The sequence below is a fragment of the Aristolochia californica genome, unplaced genomic scaffold, assembly GCF_029961685.1.
Source record: "Aristolochia californica isolate CCGP_79_NKW_82.1479 unplaced genomic scaffold, dmAriCali1.0.hap1 SCAF_8, whole genome shotgun sequence".
Lineage (NCBI taxonomy): Eukaryota > Viridiplantae > Streptophyta > Magnoliopsida > Piperales > Aristolochiaceae > Aristolochia > Aristolochia californica.
Window position 1 is genome coordinate 40,516,154 of NW_027182279.1, and position 14,597 is coordinate 40,530,750.

Consider the following 14,597-nt stretch of genomic DNA (forward strand, 5'->3'; position numbering starts at 1 on the left):
AATGCATTTTAAGAGTTAATCACTAAAATTATAAACATTATATTATGAAGTAGTATATGTAAATTATCAATAAATAAAAGTTACATTATCAATTATATTGTAGGATAATCATCTGGGTCCCACATAAGTGGATAACCTCGATTCCATCTCGTGCTAAGACATAACTTGGAAAGTTACCGATGAAATACCTTCTCTTTGACTAGTTCATGGTGTCCTATTACATGAATGCAGGCCTGTTTGTGGATATTTCACAATCAGATTCTTCATGATGCCCTATTCTTAAATATAATTTCAACCACACTTTTGGAGTATTTGATTCAAAATTGGAGAAAAGCACAATTTATGGTACTTGTCCACCTAAAAAACCTTAAGTCTGTGTTTGGCATCATAGAAAATGGAGAGAAAATAAAAGAAAAAGAAAAAAGAAAAGAAATAGTATTTCTTTTTCTCTTGTTTGGAGTGAGAAAATGGAAGAGAAACATGATTTCTCTTGTTTGCTAACTGTTTTTGGCTTGACATAAAAAGGATTCGGTTGTTCAAAAAGTTAAGTTCTACAATGATTCTTAAGAACCACAAAGGCAAGAAGGGTGCCTTTTGTAGAGGAGTTTGAATTACTCCAGAAGATAAAGCATATGATGACGTCTACCTTCATGAAGAATTTGAATTACTTCAGAAGATAAAACACTTGATGGCCCTAGCTTCTTCACCGTCTCCTCTCCCTTTAATTCCCCATTAACCTTTTATTCGGTTGCCTTTCTCCTACCATCATTTTTTTTACTCTCGTTTATCCTCTTAGGCCAACCCTTTCGTGTGTTGCTTTGGTTAGTCCCTTTTTTATATATAGGTTATTTACAAGTCCATTAAGACATTTTTATTGGTACCTTTGGGTTTTTATTGTCATCTTTTAAGTGATAGGCATTACCCTATTTAGTGATTATTATCACTATTTTGTTTGAAATCCTTTGAGGTTGATTTAAACTCATGTTTTATCACCCATTTTTTACTTTTTGAGAGTCTTGTGTCTAGTTGAATACTTATCCTTGGGACACCTTGATGGAGGAAATAATTACTATAACTATTTTATTTGTTTCAAGCTAGGAGGATCATTACTATTACCTCCTAGCTTTAGGGGGAGTGTTGAAGATATGGACAAACCTGGGTGTCATTGATGTAATTATCGTTTGATATTTTATCTATTATTCACTCTTACTTAGGTGAAGGGCATACTAATAATATTTATACTTTTGACATCTATAAATAAAACTTAAGGAGGAGGGTTAGGATATAAGTCCACAACCCTAATTTTCCTCGACATGCTTTCCTTTCTCCCTCTTCTCTTAGACGTGATCTCCTTCTCTCTTCTTCTTCTTCCTTGTCTCCTTTACCAAAGATTGTAACCTATGGAAGACTTTGGAGCATTTCATAGATTCGGATGCTCATTCGAAGCCGAAAATTTCGACTTTCAGGGTAAAGATTTGTAAACTTTCTATAAAATCTTTCTTTCTTATTTCATTTCATTTCATCTATTTACATCCATATTTATATACTAAAATTATAGTTTATTTCAACTGGTCTCTTGGATCTCTCAAAAGCCGTTGTTACAGAGGATTTATTCCTTTGTTTTTACGGATCTGGAAGACCGCTCCAGAGGAAGAAGTCCTCTACAGGAACTCACACCAACTCGATTGTGGTTTAAAGCAATTTTTTCCTGCAATTTATACACGATGTTCATGTATGTGAGTGACTGATGTACTTATGAATAGCTTTTGCTTAGAACTTCTATAATGGAGTTCACTTAAGTTACTTAATTACATGTACGGACAATTTCTTTTACATAATTTTGAGTAACAAAGTTAAACTGAAAGACTTGTAGATTGCACAAGGTGGACATGAAACATGAAGAGAGAAGAGAGAAGAAAGAGATCACGTCTAAGAGATGAGGGAAAAAAGAGAGCACATTGAGGAGAATTAATGTTGTGGACTTATGTTTTAACCCTCTCTCGTAAGTTTTATTTATAGATGTCAAAAGTACAAATATTATAAGTATACCTTCACCCAAGTAGGAGTGAATAGTAGACAAAAGATCAAATACATCAATGACACCCAGGCTTGTCCATATCTTTAACACTCTCCCTCAAGCTAAAAGGTAATGGTAATGATCCTAACTTGAAACAAATAAAATAGTTGTAATAATTATCTCCTCCATCAAGGTGTCTCAAGGATAAGTACTCAACCAGACACAGACTCCCAATAATTACACAAAAATGCTACAACAAATCTGCATTTCATCTGGTTCTTTACACAACACACTATGGTAGACCAAGATAAGAATAGTTTGAAAAGAATGTCTGTGTAAACGTGAAAACAATAAGGATTATTATTGTTGTAGCTAAAATGATTGTCCAAGGGTTACCGAAGTAAAAAGTCATCAAGTTTGCCCACCATATATGGTAAGGGTTATGGCAATATTTGTTCAACTCATTGCAGATGTGAGGTAGGAAGCTATCCTCAAGTCCTATGTAGCCAAGGTTGGTGCTCAAACCATTGAAGACTGGAGTGACATCTTTGTTGCTGCAAAATGAATGTTCAATGATTCCACTCTGCACAAGTATCTCTGTGTCCTCATCTGTTTTCACTATATAATCCATGAATATCGCATAGGCTGTGAAGTATGCGCAAGCAGCAGAATGACATTGCTCCCAAGCAGTTAGATTCCTCAAAAGAATTTTGGTGTTGCTGTGAATACTCAAGCTAGGGATTTCTAGAACTCCATGGCGACTGTCAAAGCATACATTCTGGAACCCAGTTCCTTCCCTTTTCTTAAACTTGATTCCTGTATCTTTCAGTCTTTTTGCAGATGGGATTGGTTTTATAACGAAGAGCTGCTTCGCTTGGTTGTGCTTCGGCAGCAGGGTTGGCGGGGAATGTCGCAAAGGGATCACACTTCTTAATTTGCTAAAAATGAGGTTTGTTAAAGGGTGAGACTTTTGGTTAAGATGCTGTGGTGGGTGTAATGGAAGGAGATGGTGATGAACCAAATGAAGCAGATGGTGCACTGATTTGGAGACCATGACAGGCTTCTGCAAATCCCTTTCCATAAAATGATCAAAGAAGTACAGGGCAATGTCTACCAATGAAGGGTACCTGGATTTATCAACCACAGCCATGTCAAAAACCTTCTCAAGAACTAAGAACGGCAGCTGGTTCTCAACCAGGAGAAAATCTATCCACAGTATCTGAGAGTAAATGGAACCGCAGGTGGAGTCCACACTGGATGTCAATCTACCCTCGTAAAACAGGAGCAAAACATCAACGATGAAGCAGCTTTTGTAAATCATCAAAACCTGACGGGCGCTGTCAATGGTGATGTCGTTGTGGTGGCAGCCCTTGATCTGATCTTTCAGTTTAGTCATGGCGAGCATGTAATCATTCAGAGACAGAGCTCGGTTCCAATTGAGGATGGAGAGAAGATGGCCGTGTGCGTGGCAAAGAACGGCGTCGTGTCCCTTACTGGTTTTCAGCTTCAAATCGTACGGGGTGTCGATTGCCAGAGTCATGTAACGGCGCTCGTATGCATCTGAATCCACGTTGCGGATTGGGTCTGGGACTGTGTAGATGGAGATCGTGGGATCCTCCATTGAAAAGGGCTCGATCGCTGCTACTATATGTTGGGAAGCTCCTTGTCTAAATCTTCTACTTCTGATTTGTGATTAATGGGGTTCGCTGTTTCCCTTCCTTTCTCCAATCTTCCTCACCGAAACAACAGCAGAAGATGCAGGCAATGGCAGCACACCGATGGCGACAAGCTCAGTTTCTGGTACAGATAAAAAGATAAGGTTAGAAGGAAGAAGAAGAAGGCCAGCACTCAGCACCTGCTCCTCTAGCTGGAACAAGAAGAAACGTTTGCCATTACCATATGATCATCAGAGTTTTTTTCTTTAATATGTACTGTTTTTGTTTAGTCAAACTGCTGCAAAACATATTTAATAGATCTTTGAGAATATGCACTTGTTTCCACGAATCTCTGAAGCATTCAATTATAAGCAACTTCAAATAAAAAAGAAAGAAAACAGTTGGATGCTGAAAACATATACAGAAGGATTCCATGTGCTCTGGACCTAACGCATAAGAAAGGAAGCTGCCAAGTTGAATCACTTAAAAAATTGCTGCTGCAAGAGAAAAGATTGTAGACATTTTATTGCAGGTCTGAATATTTTAGCCAATAATTAAAGTCCACTTGCTCTTGTTGATGTCTTCACTCTACCCGTTTCATGCCAAATAGTATCCCACCATTCTGATCATATGGAATTGCACAATACAAACAAAGGCAATATGGGATTTATCAGACCCAACAAATCCAAACTTAGAGAATCTAACAATGGTGGTTTATTTCAAATGTATTAAGAAAATAGTGAACAACTCTCACATACAAAGTTGAAAGAACAAGGAATAGTGACTGAAACTATTGGTGGGAAATATGGAGCCTAACAAACACTTTTTTTTTTTTTCAGATTGGAAAAGTAAGAGAAGACTAAACTAAAAAGATTATATAAAGATGGTAACAACAAAGTCTGGATTACAGATTTAAAAACTCCCTGTAAATTACTACAATTACATGAAAGATCAAAATAAACAGCAAAGCCCCAATAAATCTTACTTCTTATTCTTGAAACATGTCGCACTATGGTGGACGGAAATAAGAGTAGGCAGAAAAAAATGTTTGTGTAAAAGTGAGAATGAGGAGGATTATTGCGGCCCCGATTGAAATGGTTGTCCAAGGGTTACTGAAGTAATCCGCCATTAATTTGGCCCACCATATATTGTAATGGTTGTGGCAATATTTATTCAATTCCTTGCAGATGTAAGGGAGGAACTCATCTTCGAGTCCGGTGTGGACTAGGTTGGTGCTCAAGCCATTGAAGACTGCAGCGACATCATCATCAGTGCCCAATGAATGTTCAATGATTCCACTCTGAACAAGTATCTCAATGTCCTTATCTGTATTCACGATATAGTCCATGAAGATTGCGTAACCCGTGAAGTAAGCACCAGCAGCCGGATGACATTGCTCCCAAGCAATCAGATTCCTCAAGAGAATTTTGGTGTTGCTATGAACATACAAACGGGGGATTTCCAAAACCCCTTTGCGGTTGTCGAAGCATACATTCAAGAATCCAGTTCCATCCCTTTTCTTGAACTTGATTCCTACCTCTTCCAATCTTTTTGCAGATGGAATTGGCTTCGTGATGAAGAGCTGCTTCGTTTGGCTGCTCTCCAGCAGCGGAGGTGGTGGAGAATGGTGTAGAGGGATCGCGTCTTTCACTTTGTTGAAGAAGAGTTTCCTTGATGGTTGAAGCTTTAGGTTGAAAGATTGTAGTGGGTCTGAGGGGAGGAGCTGGTGATGAACCAAATGAAGAAGATGGTGAATTGATTTGGACTCCATGACAGGCTTCTGCAAATCTCTTTCCACAAAATGATCAAAGAAGAAAAGGGCAATGTCTACCAATGAAGGGTACTTGGATTTATCAACCACAGCCAAGTCAAAAACCTTCTCAAGAACAAAGAAAGGCTGCTGGTTCTCAACCAAGAGAAAGTCTATCCACATGTACTGAAAGTAAATGGAAGCACAGGTTGAGTCCACACTGGCCGTCAATCTGCCCTCATAGAACATCAGCAGAACATCAACAATGAAGCAGCTGTTGATCACCACCCAGACCAGGCGCTGGAAATCAATGGTGATGTCAATGTAATGGCAGCTCTTGATCTGATCTTTCAGTTCGTTCATGGCCAGCAAGTAATCATTCAGAGATAGAGCTGGGTTACGAGTGAGGATGGAGTGGAGATGGCGCAGTGCGTGGGAACGGACAGTCTCATCTCCCCTGATGAGGTCTAAATCATAAGTGGTGTCGACAGCCAGAGTCATGTAACGACTCCCATATGCATCTGAATCCACATTGCGTATTGGGTCTGGGACTGTGTAGATGGTAATCATGGGATCCTCCAAAGAAAAGGGCTCGAGGGCGGCTTTCAGATCATTGAGCAGCTCCTCATCAAAATCTTCTACTTCTGATATGTGATTAATGGGGCTTACTGCTTCATCTCCCATCTTCTTTCTTACTCACTGAAATCACAGCATAGGGAATGGCAGTACGCCAAAGGCAACAAGCTCAGATCCTGAAAAAACATACAAGATTAGCAGGAAGAAGAAGGTCAGCTTCTGCTCCTCTAGCTGTACCAAAAAACTAAAAACTCTTGTCAATTGCCATCTTACTTCCCATGTAGTCATCACAGTTTTCTTTCTCCATTCTCCACTGTTTTTGTTTAGAAAAACTGTTGTATAAGATATCTAATTATTTTACCATATGCACTTGTTTTAATGAATCTTTGAAGAATTCAAAGCAAGACTTGGGGTTTTTAGATCCACATCTCAGCATGAGGTTTCCTGCACTGTGTCTCGGTATGAGACAGAATTAGGTTTATCTATTCGTATGGAACTCCCGTAGATACACCTAATTTAATTTCACACTGAAACACGCTTAGTAAATATGACGAGTTCAAAGAATGGGTGGGTGTAATGCTGAAAATAAAGGCTTATTGAACTTAATGTCTTGGAATTTTTTGAGTATTACATTACAATCCCTTTAGCATCTATCTCACTATAGTGTTAGTATTGCAGGTGGTGTCTCGAACTTTATGATTAACATCTGAATTTGAATCATATTTTTTTTTTTGACGGCCCAAAACATTTCAGACATCCAAAATGCCATCCCTGATGCAAAGTAAATGACAACTATGAAAAAAAAACAAAAGAAAAGTTGGATCATAAAAAACATATCAAGAAATGTTTGGTGGTACATCGATCCCATGTCTAGATTTCATGCACCAGAAGGAAGCTGCCAACTTTGTCATTAATTGGAGTCCAGTTTTCTCCCTTGATATTTGAAACACATGAAGGAACTACATTAAAATTTGCTTCTTTAAGGGAGAGGATAGAAAGTTTATTCCAGGTAGGGGTGTCAATGATCTGGATTTATCCAAATCTAAATCAAACTCAAATCAATATTTACTTATTGGATATGCAACGAACGTCAAATAAGCCATTGGATCCTTAATGGATATCCAATAAACTTAAATGGATTGCTATTGAATATCCAATAAGGACCCATTATGGAATCCAATAACTTACAAAAATTATTATAAATAACTTAAATTATGAAAATAATTATTTAAAGTTATAAATATGTCACATAAAATATAAATTATGAAAATATTTAAATTAAAAAAACATTACAATAATATTTATATTATAAAAAAAAATACTAAAAAAATTTAAAGAGAAGAACAGAGTTCATTATTCCGATTCTTTTGATGTCGAGGCCCTGAGATGATTGGGCTTCCAAACCTCATCCCAATTGACAAGGTGATATTTGAAGGCATTGAAGGTTCCCCTCAGAAGAAACCACAGCTCAATGGACTCAATGTTATTAGCAAGACAAGAATCAAAATTGCCTTTCTCTCCTAGAATCAAGAGTGAGGGGAAAAGAGATGGGCCCAACTTGCAGGATGGATGGATGTACTCCAAAAGGTAGAGGGGACCCTACCCCTCCTCAAACTCAAATTATCTTATCTTTTATATTTATAACTAATTATGACACCAAACCAGTTCAACTGCTGGTTCTTTTGCAATTGAACTGGTGCAGCAATCTTTCCAGGTTAATGGCCGGTCTGATTCTGATAAAGTTGCATTTACATTCAATTTGGTGGAAACAAAAAAAGATAGGCTAACTTTAAAGAGAAACCCATACACAAAAATATTTGGAAACTTCGTATCAAGATAAAATGAAAGTCGGATGCCCCAACCAACCTTAGTCAAGTATCCATCTAAACACAAGCAAGTTTCTTCCCCCCTAAATAGACCCAATCAACAAAATCAAACAGCCATCTGATATAGAATTTAGGAGAAAAAAAAGTTATGATAAAACAGCTGGAGAAATAAAAAAGTCATGACATGTCAAAAGATGAGAGTCACCTCCAAGAGCTATAATCTTCAACAGGTGACTTTGCCCATCACAGGCAGTAAGTTCCCCGACAAAGTTGCTTTAAATGGATGTGATATAATTATTAATAACTCTGAAAAAGAAACATATCTGCCCTCAATTAGCAAATTCTTTGCCACCAGCATTTTCTCCTTTGACAAATCTGGAGTTTATTCCTTTTCTTTGACAATCATATCTAACACAGCAAGCTCCATGAAAAAGCTAGCTCTCATGAAAAATAATATTTTCTATAACTGCAAAGGCAAGTTGAACCCATTCATCAATATATTCTTTGTACTCTCATCTAGTGTTCCTTTTTTGAGGACCATATCACACACTCTATAAACCTCCTTTAACCTGTTCTCTTCACTTAGAATCAAAAGCAATCTGCTATAACTGAAACTACTTGGCACATAATCATAATTAATCTGCTCTTCAAAAAGCTTGAAAGCAAAGACACTATGAATCCTATGCTAGGATATCACCACCACATGTTAGTTAATTCCTTAACAACACAGTCAGATTCAAGTCTTCTAACAAGTCCAAACTACAATGTCAAAGTCACCTCTTGTGATCATTTAAAATTTTGCAACCATATCACCACAACATGCCAAAGTATCTGCCAATGTGTGCCCTATTTCAATAAACCAATGTGAATCAACTTCATATAGGTGACCATTATAGACTAGGAGTAGCTTGTATGTGGGTGGTAAAAGAGAAAAAAGGAGGATGAATTTCCTGAAGTTGGATCACTATGCAATGTACAATAGGATGGCAGGTTCTTTGCATCACTTGAGACAAGCATAAAACTTCATGAGAAAGAAATTGTGAAAGAAAAATGCAACAGTAGTAACTTTTTGTGTATGAGTAATGACCATTTGTGCAAAGAGATCCTTGAGTAGAAGAATTTCTTCTACTAGGCAATTTTTTGGCAACGTCAACAAAGAAATGAGAACATTTTCTGCTAACAAAAGTATCAGCTATTTTTTCATGAATTATCTGGATGATTAACAAGGATCAAATAAAACACTGATTTCATGTACATTACCTGCAACCTTACAACAACTCCAAAATTTTTCCAAGGGTATGGCCACTGGATACATCGGCACTGCAATTGCTTGAATGAAAATGAGAGAAAATATTAAGGACCTGTTTGGAACCCCCAGAAAAGAAAAGGTGAGAAAAAGTTATTTTCTGTTATTTGGCAGCAGAGAATCATTGAGAGAAAAGAAAATAAGAGAGATAATCAGTTCATAAATTTTCTCTCACAAAATGATGGAATTTTGGGAAAAAAGAAAATATATAAAAAATGAGAGAAAATTTTAATCATCAAAATTTTAAAATATTACTAATTTTCCATGTGTATCCAAACAAGAGAAACTATATTTCTCTCCCATTTTCTCTCTCATTTTCCATGGACATCCAAACCAGAGAAAAGAAACCTCTTTTCCTTTCCTATCTTTTCTCTCACTTTCTCTTCTCTTCCTTTTCTTTTCTCTCCACTTTCTGTGTTCCAAACACAGCCTAAGAGCCATTTCAGAAAAAAAGGACAGGAGAAACAGAAACTCCGAGTATAACTAACCACAGATACACAATTAACACGTTTCATAAACATGCTTCACTTGCATCTACCTGTCTCTAAAAACACAAATAATTGCTTTTGCTTGGTTAAAAAGAAAAATCTATGGTTCAGTTGTTAGACAGAGCAAAGTATAGAACAATAAAAATATCACAATATATGAATCAAGTAAAACAACAGTAATAGAACCAGCTGAATGACAACTGATATGTTCTTCTACTATAAATAACAGAGAGAAAATCATAGAAACAGACTCGTCTCCCACGAGACATACAAGTCCAGGTACTAGGAGATCAAAATGAGAAAATGGAAACTTATCAACACTAGCAGCAGCTATGCACTACCTTTTCAAGAAAAGAAACACAAAAAATTCACCTCAAAATCACGCCTACTTCTCAACCCACGCCGACAAATTGACATACGGCAACAGAATTCGATTGAGGAAACTGAAAGAGCTCTAAACGTCGAGTTGTGTATCAACTTCAAAGCGAACAAAGAAGAGCTAAAGACGAACTGTTGGACGAAATAAGAAACAAATTTGTTTTATATAGAGAATTGCTGCGATCTTTCTAGGTCAAGAAGCAACAAACCACCGGAAAAGTGAACGAACCAGACGAATCCTTTAATTTCGGGTTGTCTATCCAAATGACAAGCAAGAAGCTTGCTTAATTCAGGTAAGCCGCCCAAGGTTGCCAGGATTTGTACGAGAGAGCGAAAATGAAAATGGAAGGGCCAATGGACTAGCTAGATAGGGCATGGCATAAGGTAGATGGCGAAAAGTATAAAGCGGGGCAAATGCAAATCACGAGAAGAAACTCCCTTTCTGAAATCTGATCAAAGTTTGGCTAACGAGAGAGAAAGAAGTAGAGGGAAAGAGAGAGTACCTGTGCGTTTGCCTGACAACAGAAGCTCCTCGGCGACTGAATGAAAACTAGAAATTGAGATTCCGTTGTCCTTCGTAGGCGATATCTAGGAAAAAACCCACTGGGTAACATCTATAACTAGCCTAAAATGCAGTAAAATAACAGGGTTGACTACTGGCTACTGGCTTTCTACTTCTCTGGGTATGGCTCGATATGATGGATACGGAGACTTTTCATTCAATTATTGAACTAAAAAGAAGAAGAAGTAGAGGAAAAGAGAGAGTACCTGTGCGTTTGCCCGACAACAGAAGCTCCTCGGCGACTGAGTGAAAACTAGAAATTGAGTTTCCGTTGTCCTTCGTAGGCGATATCTGGGAAAAAACACAACTGAGTAACATCTATAACTAGCCTAAAATGCAGTAAAATAACAGGGTTGACTACTGGCTTTCTACTTCTCTGTGTATGGCTCGATACGATGGATACGGAGACTTTTCATTCAATTATTGAACTAAAAAGAAGAAGAAGTAGAGGGAAAGAGAGAGTACCTGTGCGTTTGCCCGACAACAGAAGCTCCTCGGCGACTGAGTGAAAACTAGAAATTGAGTTTCCATTGTCCTTCGGAGGCGATATTTAGGAAAAAACCAATTGGGTAACATCTATCTAGCCTAAAATGCAGTAAAATAACAGGGTTGATTACTGGTATTCTACTTCTCTGCTCGACATGATGGATACGGAGAGTTTTCATTCAACTATTGAACTAAAAAAAAGAAAAACTGAATCAAGACAAATTCAGTTAGCTTGGCACTGGCAGCCTTAGGAAAGACGTAAAAATTTCCTTTTTGTATTCGATAATGTCGCATGCCGGGGGGTCACCAGTAAACTGTTCACCGGTGACCTGTGGTCTATTCGTTTCTATCCGCCGACCACGTATTTTGCAATATTTAATGACGAAGAAGGGGCTGCGTCATCTGCGGATAGGTTCTGAGCCAGCCTTCTCTCTTTCTTTTCACTTGGACGGAACCTGAACCAGCCTGCACCATCTGTGGATAAGTAGGGGAGCTCCGCTCCTTTTCATAAATTTTCTTCTTTCTTGTTGAAAATTTTTGTTAGTTTCTTTAAAAAGGGATCCAAAAGCTCAATTCAATTACAAGACTACCGACAAAAAGTTCATAATTGACTGCCACTATTACATATTTATCTACTAATCTCCAGTTGCATTCAAGCCAACGCGTTTTTTATTTTTTTCTAATGCACATGCCAAGTTGGTTTACTTAATTCCTCAGTATTTGTCATCCTCGGTTGTTGTTCTTTTTAATGACTAGTCATGGGTCTTTCTTTATCTCCAGCATTTTGTCAATGGAAGCCATTGACTGGGTATGATTCACATCTCTGATGTTCAACCTCAAATGGGTCCGACGAGATTCATCTATTAGCAATTTGGGCGACTCAGCCGGAAAGAAGAAGAAGAATAATAACAATGGCAGAAGAAGCTGTACAAGGCGGGAATCAGCTAGAGGTGATAGCAGAATTTGATGGAGAGCTCTTTACGGACTTGAAAGCAATGATCGAGCCTTTCTATGTGGAGGATCCCAACATCACCATCTACAAGCTGCCAGAACCGATTCTGAAAGTGGAAGAAGATGTCTATCAGACCCGTTACATGTCTCTTGTGGCTGACACCACCTATGATCTGGACCTCATCAGGGATGAGAGCAAACGAGCTCATTCGATTCGCCACCTACATTCCATCCTTACCAGAAACCCCAACAGGACTCTGGAGGATTATCTCATGGCCATGTATGAGATGAAAGTTCGAATCAAACGTTGCCATTATGTTGAGATTGAAATCGATTTTCAACGATTGATATGGTTGGTGGTTGATGGCTGCTTCATAGTTGATGTTCTGCTGATGTTCTACGAGGGTAGATTGACCCCCAAGGTGGATTCAATATGTGCTTCCAATCTCCATTATTTGTGGATAGATTTGCTCCTTGTTGAGAATCAGTACCCTTTCTTTGCTGCGGAAAAGATATTCGATATGGTTGTGGAAGACAAATCGGAGTTCCCTTCACTTGTGGAGCTTGCCCTCAATCTTTTTGATAATTTTATTCAAAGAGATTTGCAGAAACCTGTCATGGACTCCAAATCCGTCCACCATCTTCTCCATTTAGTTCACCACCAACTCCACCTATCAAACCCTTCAAAACCCCTCACAAGTATTCTTAATAGGCCCGGAGACTCCCCTCTTCCTCTTCTCCCTGTCTCTAACAGAAGCCCTTCAAAACAACTGTTTATCATGAAACCAATTCCTTCTGCCAGAATGTTGCAAGATGTAGGAATCAAGTTCAAGAAGAAGGAAGGCAGTGGATTCCAGGACGTTTCCTTCAAGAATGGAGTGCTGGAGATCCCTCATCTGTATGTGCATAGTAACACCAAAGTTCTGCTAAGGAACCTTATTGCTTGGGAGCAATGTCACCATGCTGCTGGGACTTACTTTACCAGCTACGCCATTTTCATAGATTACATTGTCAACACAGAGAAGGACATTGAGATACTGAGTGAAGCAGGCATAATTGAGCATTCTTTGAGTAGTGATGAAGATGTTGCTGATATCTTCAATGGTCTGAGTATGAACCTTGTCCATACAGGACTTGATAACAGTTTCCTCCCTGAGCTGACAAAGCAGCTCAACCATTACTGCCAGAGTAATGTGAATAAATGGTGGGCAAAACTGATGAACGATTACTTCAGCAATCCTTGGAGTATTGTATCAGTGGTAGCAGCAATAGTCCTTCTTGTACTCACCTTTGTACAGACCTTCTTTTCTGCATATTCTTATTTTCAACCTCCTCAGTAACTCTAGTATCTTCAGAGCAACTTCTTTTGTCTCCCAAATATGGTCTTTCTGACTTTAATTTTCAGAATGGAACAAGATGTTTCAAATTATATTTTTGTGAGGGTAATTTGTAGATTTTTCTTTACATTCAAATTTATCTTTGATTATATTTACACTAAGATTTAGAGGGCTTATATGTGATTGAGTTAGATTTAATTAAAGAGGAAGAGAAATATACCAAACAAATTATGATCACCCATCAAATATTATATGGACAAAAAATTGAAGAGAAAGTCTCATACTCAAATTTGCTGGTGATGGAATAACAGTTTCCTCTGCAGTTCTTCTTTCTGGGGTGAGATGCCCAGATTGCTAAGAGCTGAATCTCCACGAACCCATTTCAGAGATAATATCAAAGATGTAAATAAAGAAATATTCATGCAAATGCTAATTATTAAAAGAGACCAAACTGGCATGGGATCATTGAAAGAGACCAGATTAAGAAAGACCCATGACTAGTCATTGAAAACCAAGCAAACCCAGGTTGACAACTTCTGAGAATTTAAGTAAACCAACTAAAAACTTGCCATGAAAGCCTCTAGAAATCAATAAATAATTATGTATTAGCCTTAAGAATCTTTTGTTGGTAGTCTAAGTAATTGCTAACCTTTTGCATTCTCTTTTTAACGAAATCTATATTTATCTTTCAACAAGAAGAAGAACAAGTCCTAGTCTGAGATTATTAGTCGGCTTATTGTATTGGCAGAAGAACAAATTGTCTCTAGTTTGCACCAATTAGTTTTCTTATATAGTGGGCACAAGCTTGACATTGGAACAGCTGTGTGATTACTAGAGTATTGGTGATATTACTGGATTTGCTGCCCAAAATTTGGGCTCAAAAACATTATTAAAATATTCAACCAACCAGTATTATAGGTTATGTAGGAAAAGTTAGCCGCCACATTAGACTAGATCGACTCTTTAGCTTTGTCATTAATAAATAAAGACTCATGGCTCATGTGAGATGGACCTTTTGAGGCTTAGATTAGTTTTTCCAAAGAAAGATGGCGATGTAGCAAGGGCCTGTGGAGAATCAGTCTTCCTTGTGTGATTATTTATACATCCATCAATGCAAAGTCTTCTGCATTATTGAGTGCAGCTTCTGGTGGTGGACAAAAGGCACCGCCTTTTCCTTGTCAACTTCTCTCAGTTTTTCTTTCGGTGCCTATATCTAGATACTACTTGGTGCCCATCAGCTTCCCAGATTTCTACTCTCAACTGTA

The 14,597-nt window shown here is 37.9% G+C and overlaps 3 protein-coding genes across 5 annotated transcripts; 1 reads left to right on the forward strand and 2 right to left on the reverse strand.

Moving 5' to 3' along the window:
- Positions 1-2,309: 2,309 nt before the first annotated feature.
- Positions 2,310-3,638, reverse strand: LOC137938575 (UPF0481 protein At3g47200-like). Its single transcript, XM_068783523.1, has one exon. It carries the CDS (start codon positions 3,636-3,638, stop codon positions 2,310-2,312), a length of 1,329 nt encoding a protein of 442 aa, XP_068639624.1.
- Positions 2,641-11,362, reverse strand: LOC137938822 (UPF0481 protein At3g47200-like). 3 transcript variants are annotated; one of them, XM_068783871.1, is made up of 6 exons: positions 11,024-11,362; positions 10,765-10,849; positions 10,500-10,584; positions 9,085-9,185; positions 4,658-6,174; positions 2,641-3,814 (listed from the first exon to the last, which is right to left on the reverse strand). In XM_068783871.1, exon 5 carries the CDS (start codon positions 6,104-6,106, stop codon positions 4,682-4,684), a length of 1,425 nt encoding a protein of 474 aa, XP_068639972.1. In that variant the 5' UTR covers positions 6,107-6,174; positions 9,085-9,185; positions 10,500-10,584; positions 10,765-10,849; positions 11,024-11,362; the 3' UTR covers positions 2,641-3,814; positions 4,658-4,681. The 3 variants fall into 3 exon arrangements, with proteins under 3 accessions (XP_068639972.1, XP_068639970.1, XP_068639971.1); XM_068783869.1 differs by lacking the exon at positions 2,641-3,814 and having other exon boundaries at positions 4,533-6,174; XM_068783870.1 differs by lacking the exons at positions 2,641-3,814; positions 10,765-10,849; positions 11,024-11,362 and having other exon boundaries at positions 4,533-6,174; positions 10,500-10,599.
- Positions 11,363-11,955: 593 nt separating this feature from the next.
- Positions 11,956-13,361, forward strand: LOC137938576 (UPF0481 protein At3g47200-like). Its single transcript, XM_068783524.1, has one exon. It carries the CDS (start codon positions 11,956-11,958, stop codon positions 13,333-13,335), a length of 1,380 nt encoding a protein of 459 aa, XP_068639625.1. The 3' UTR covers positions 13,336-13,361.
- The last annotated feature ends 1,236 nt before the right edge of the window (positions 13,362-14,597 follow it).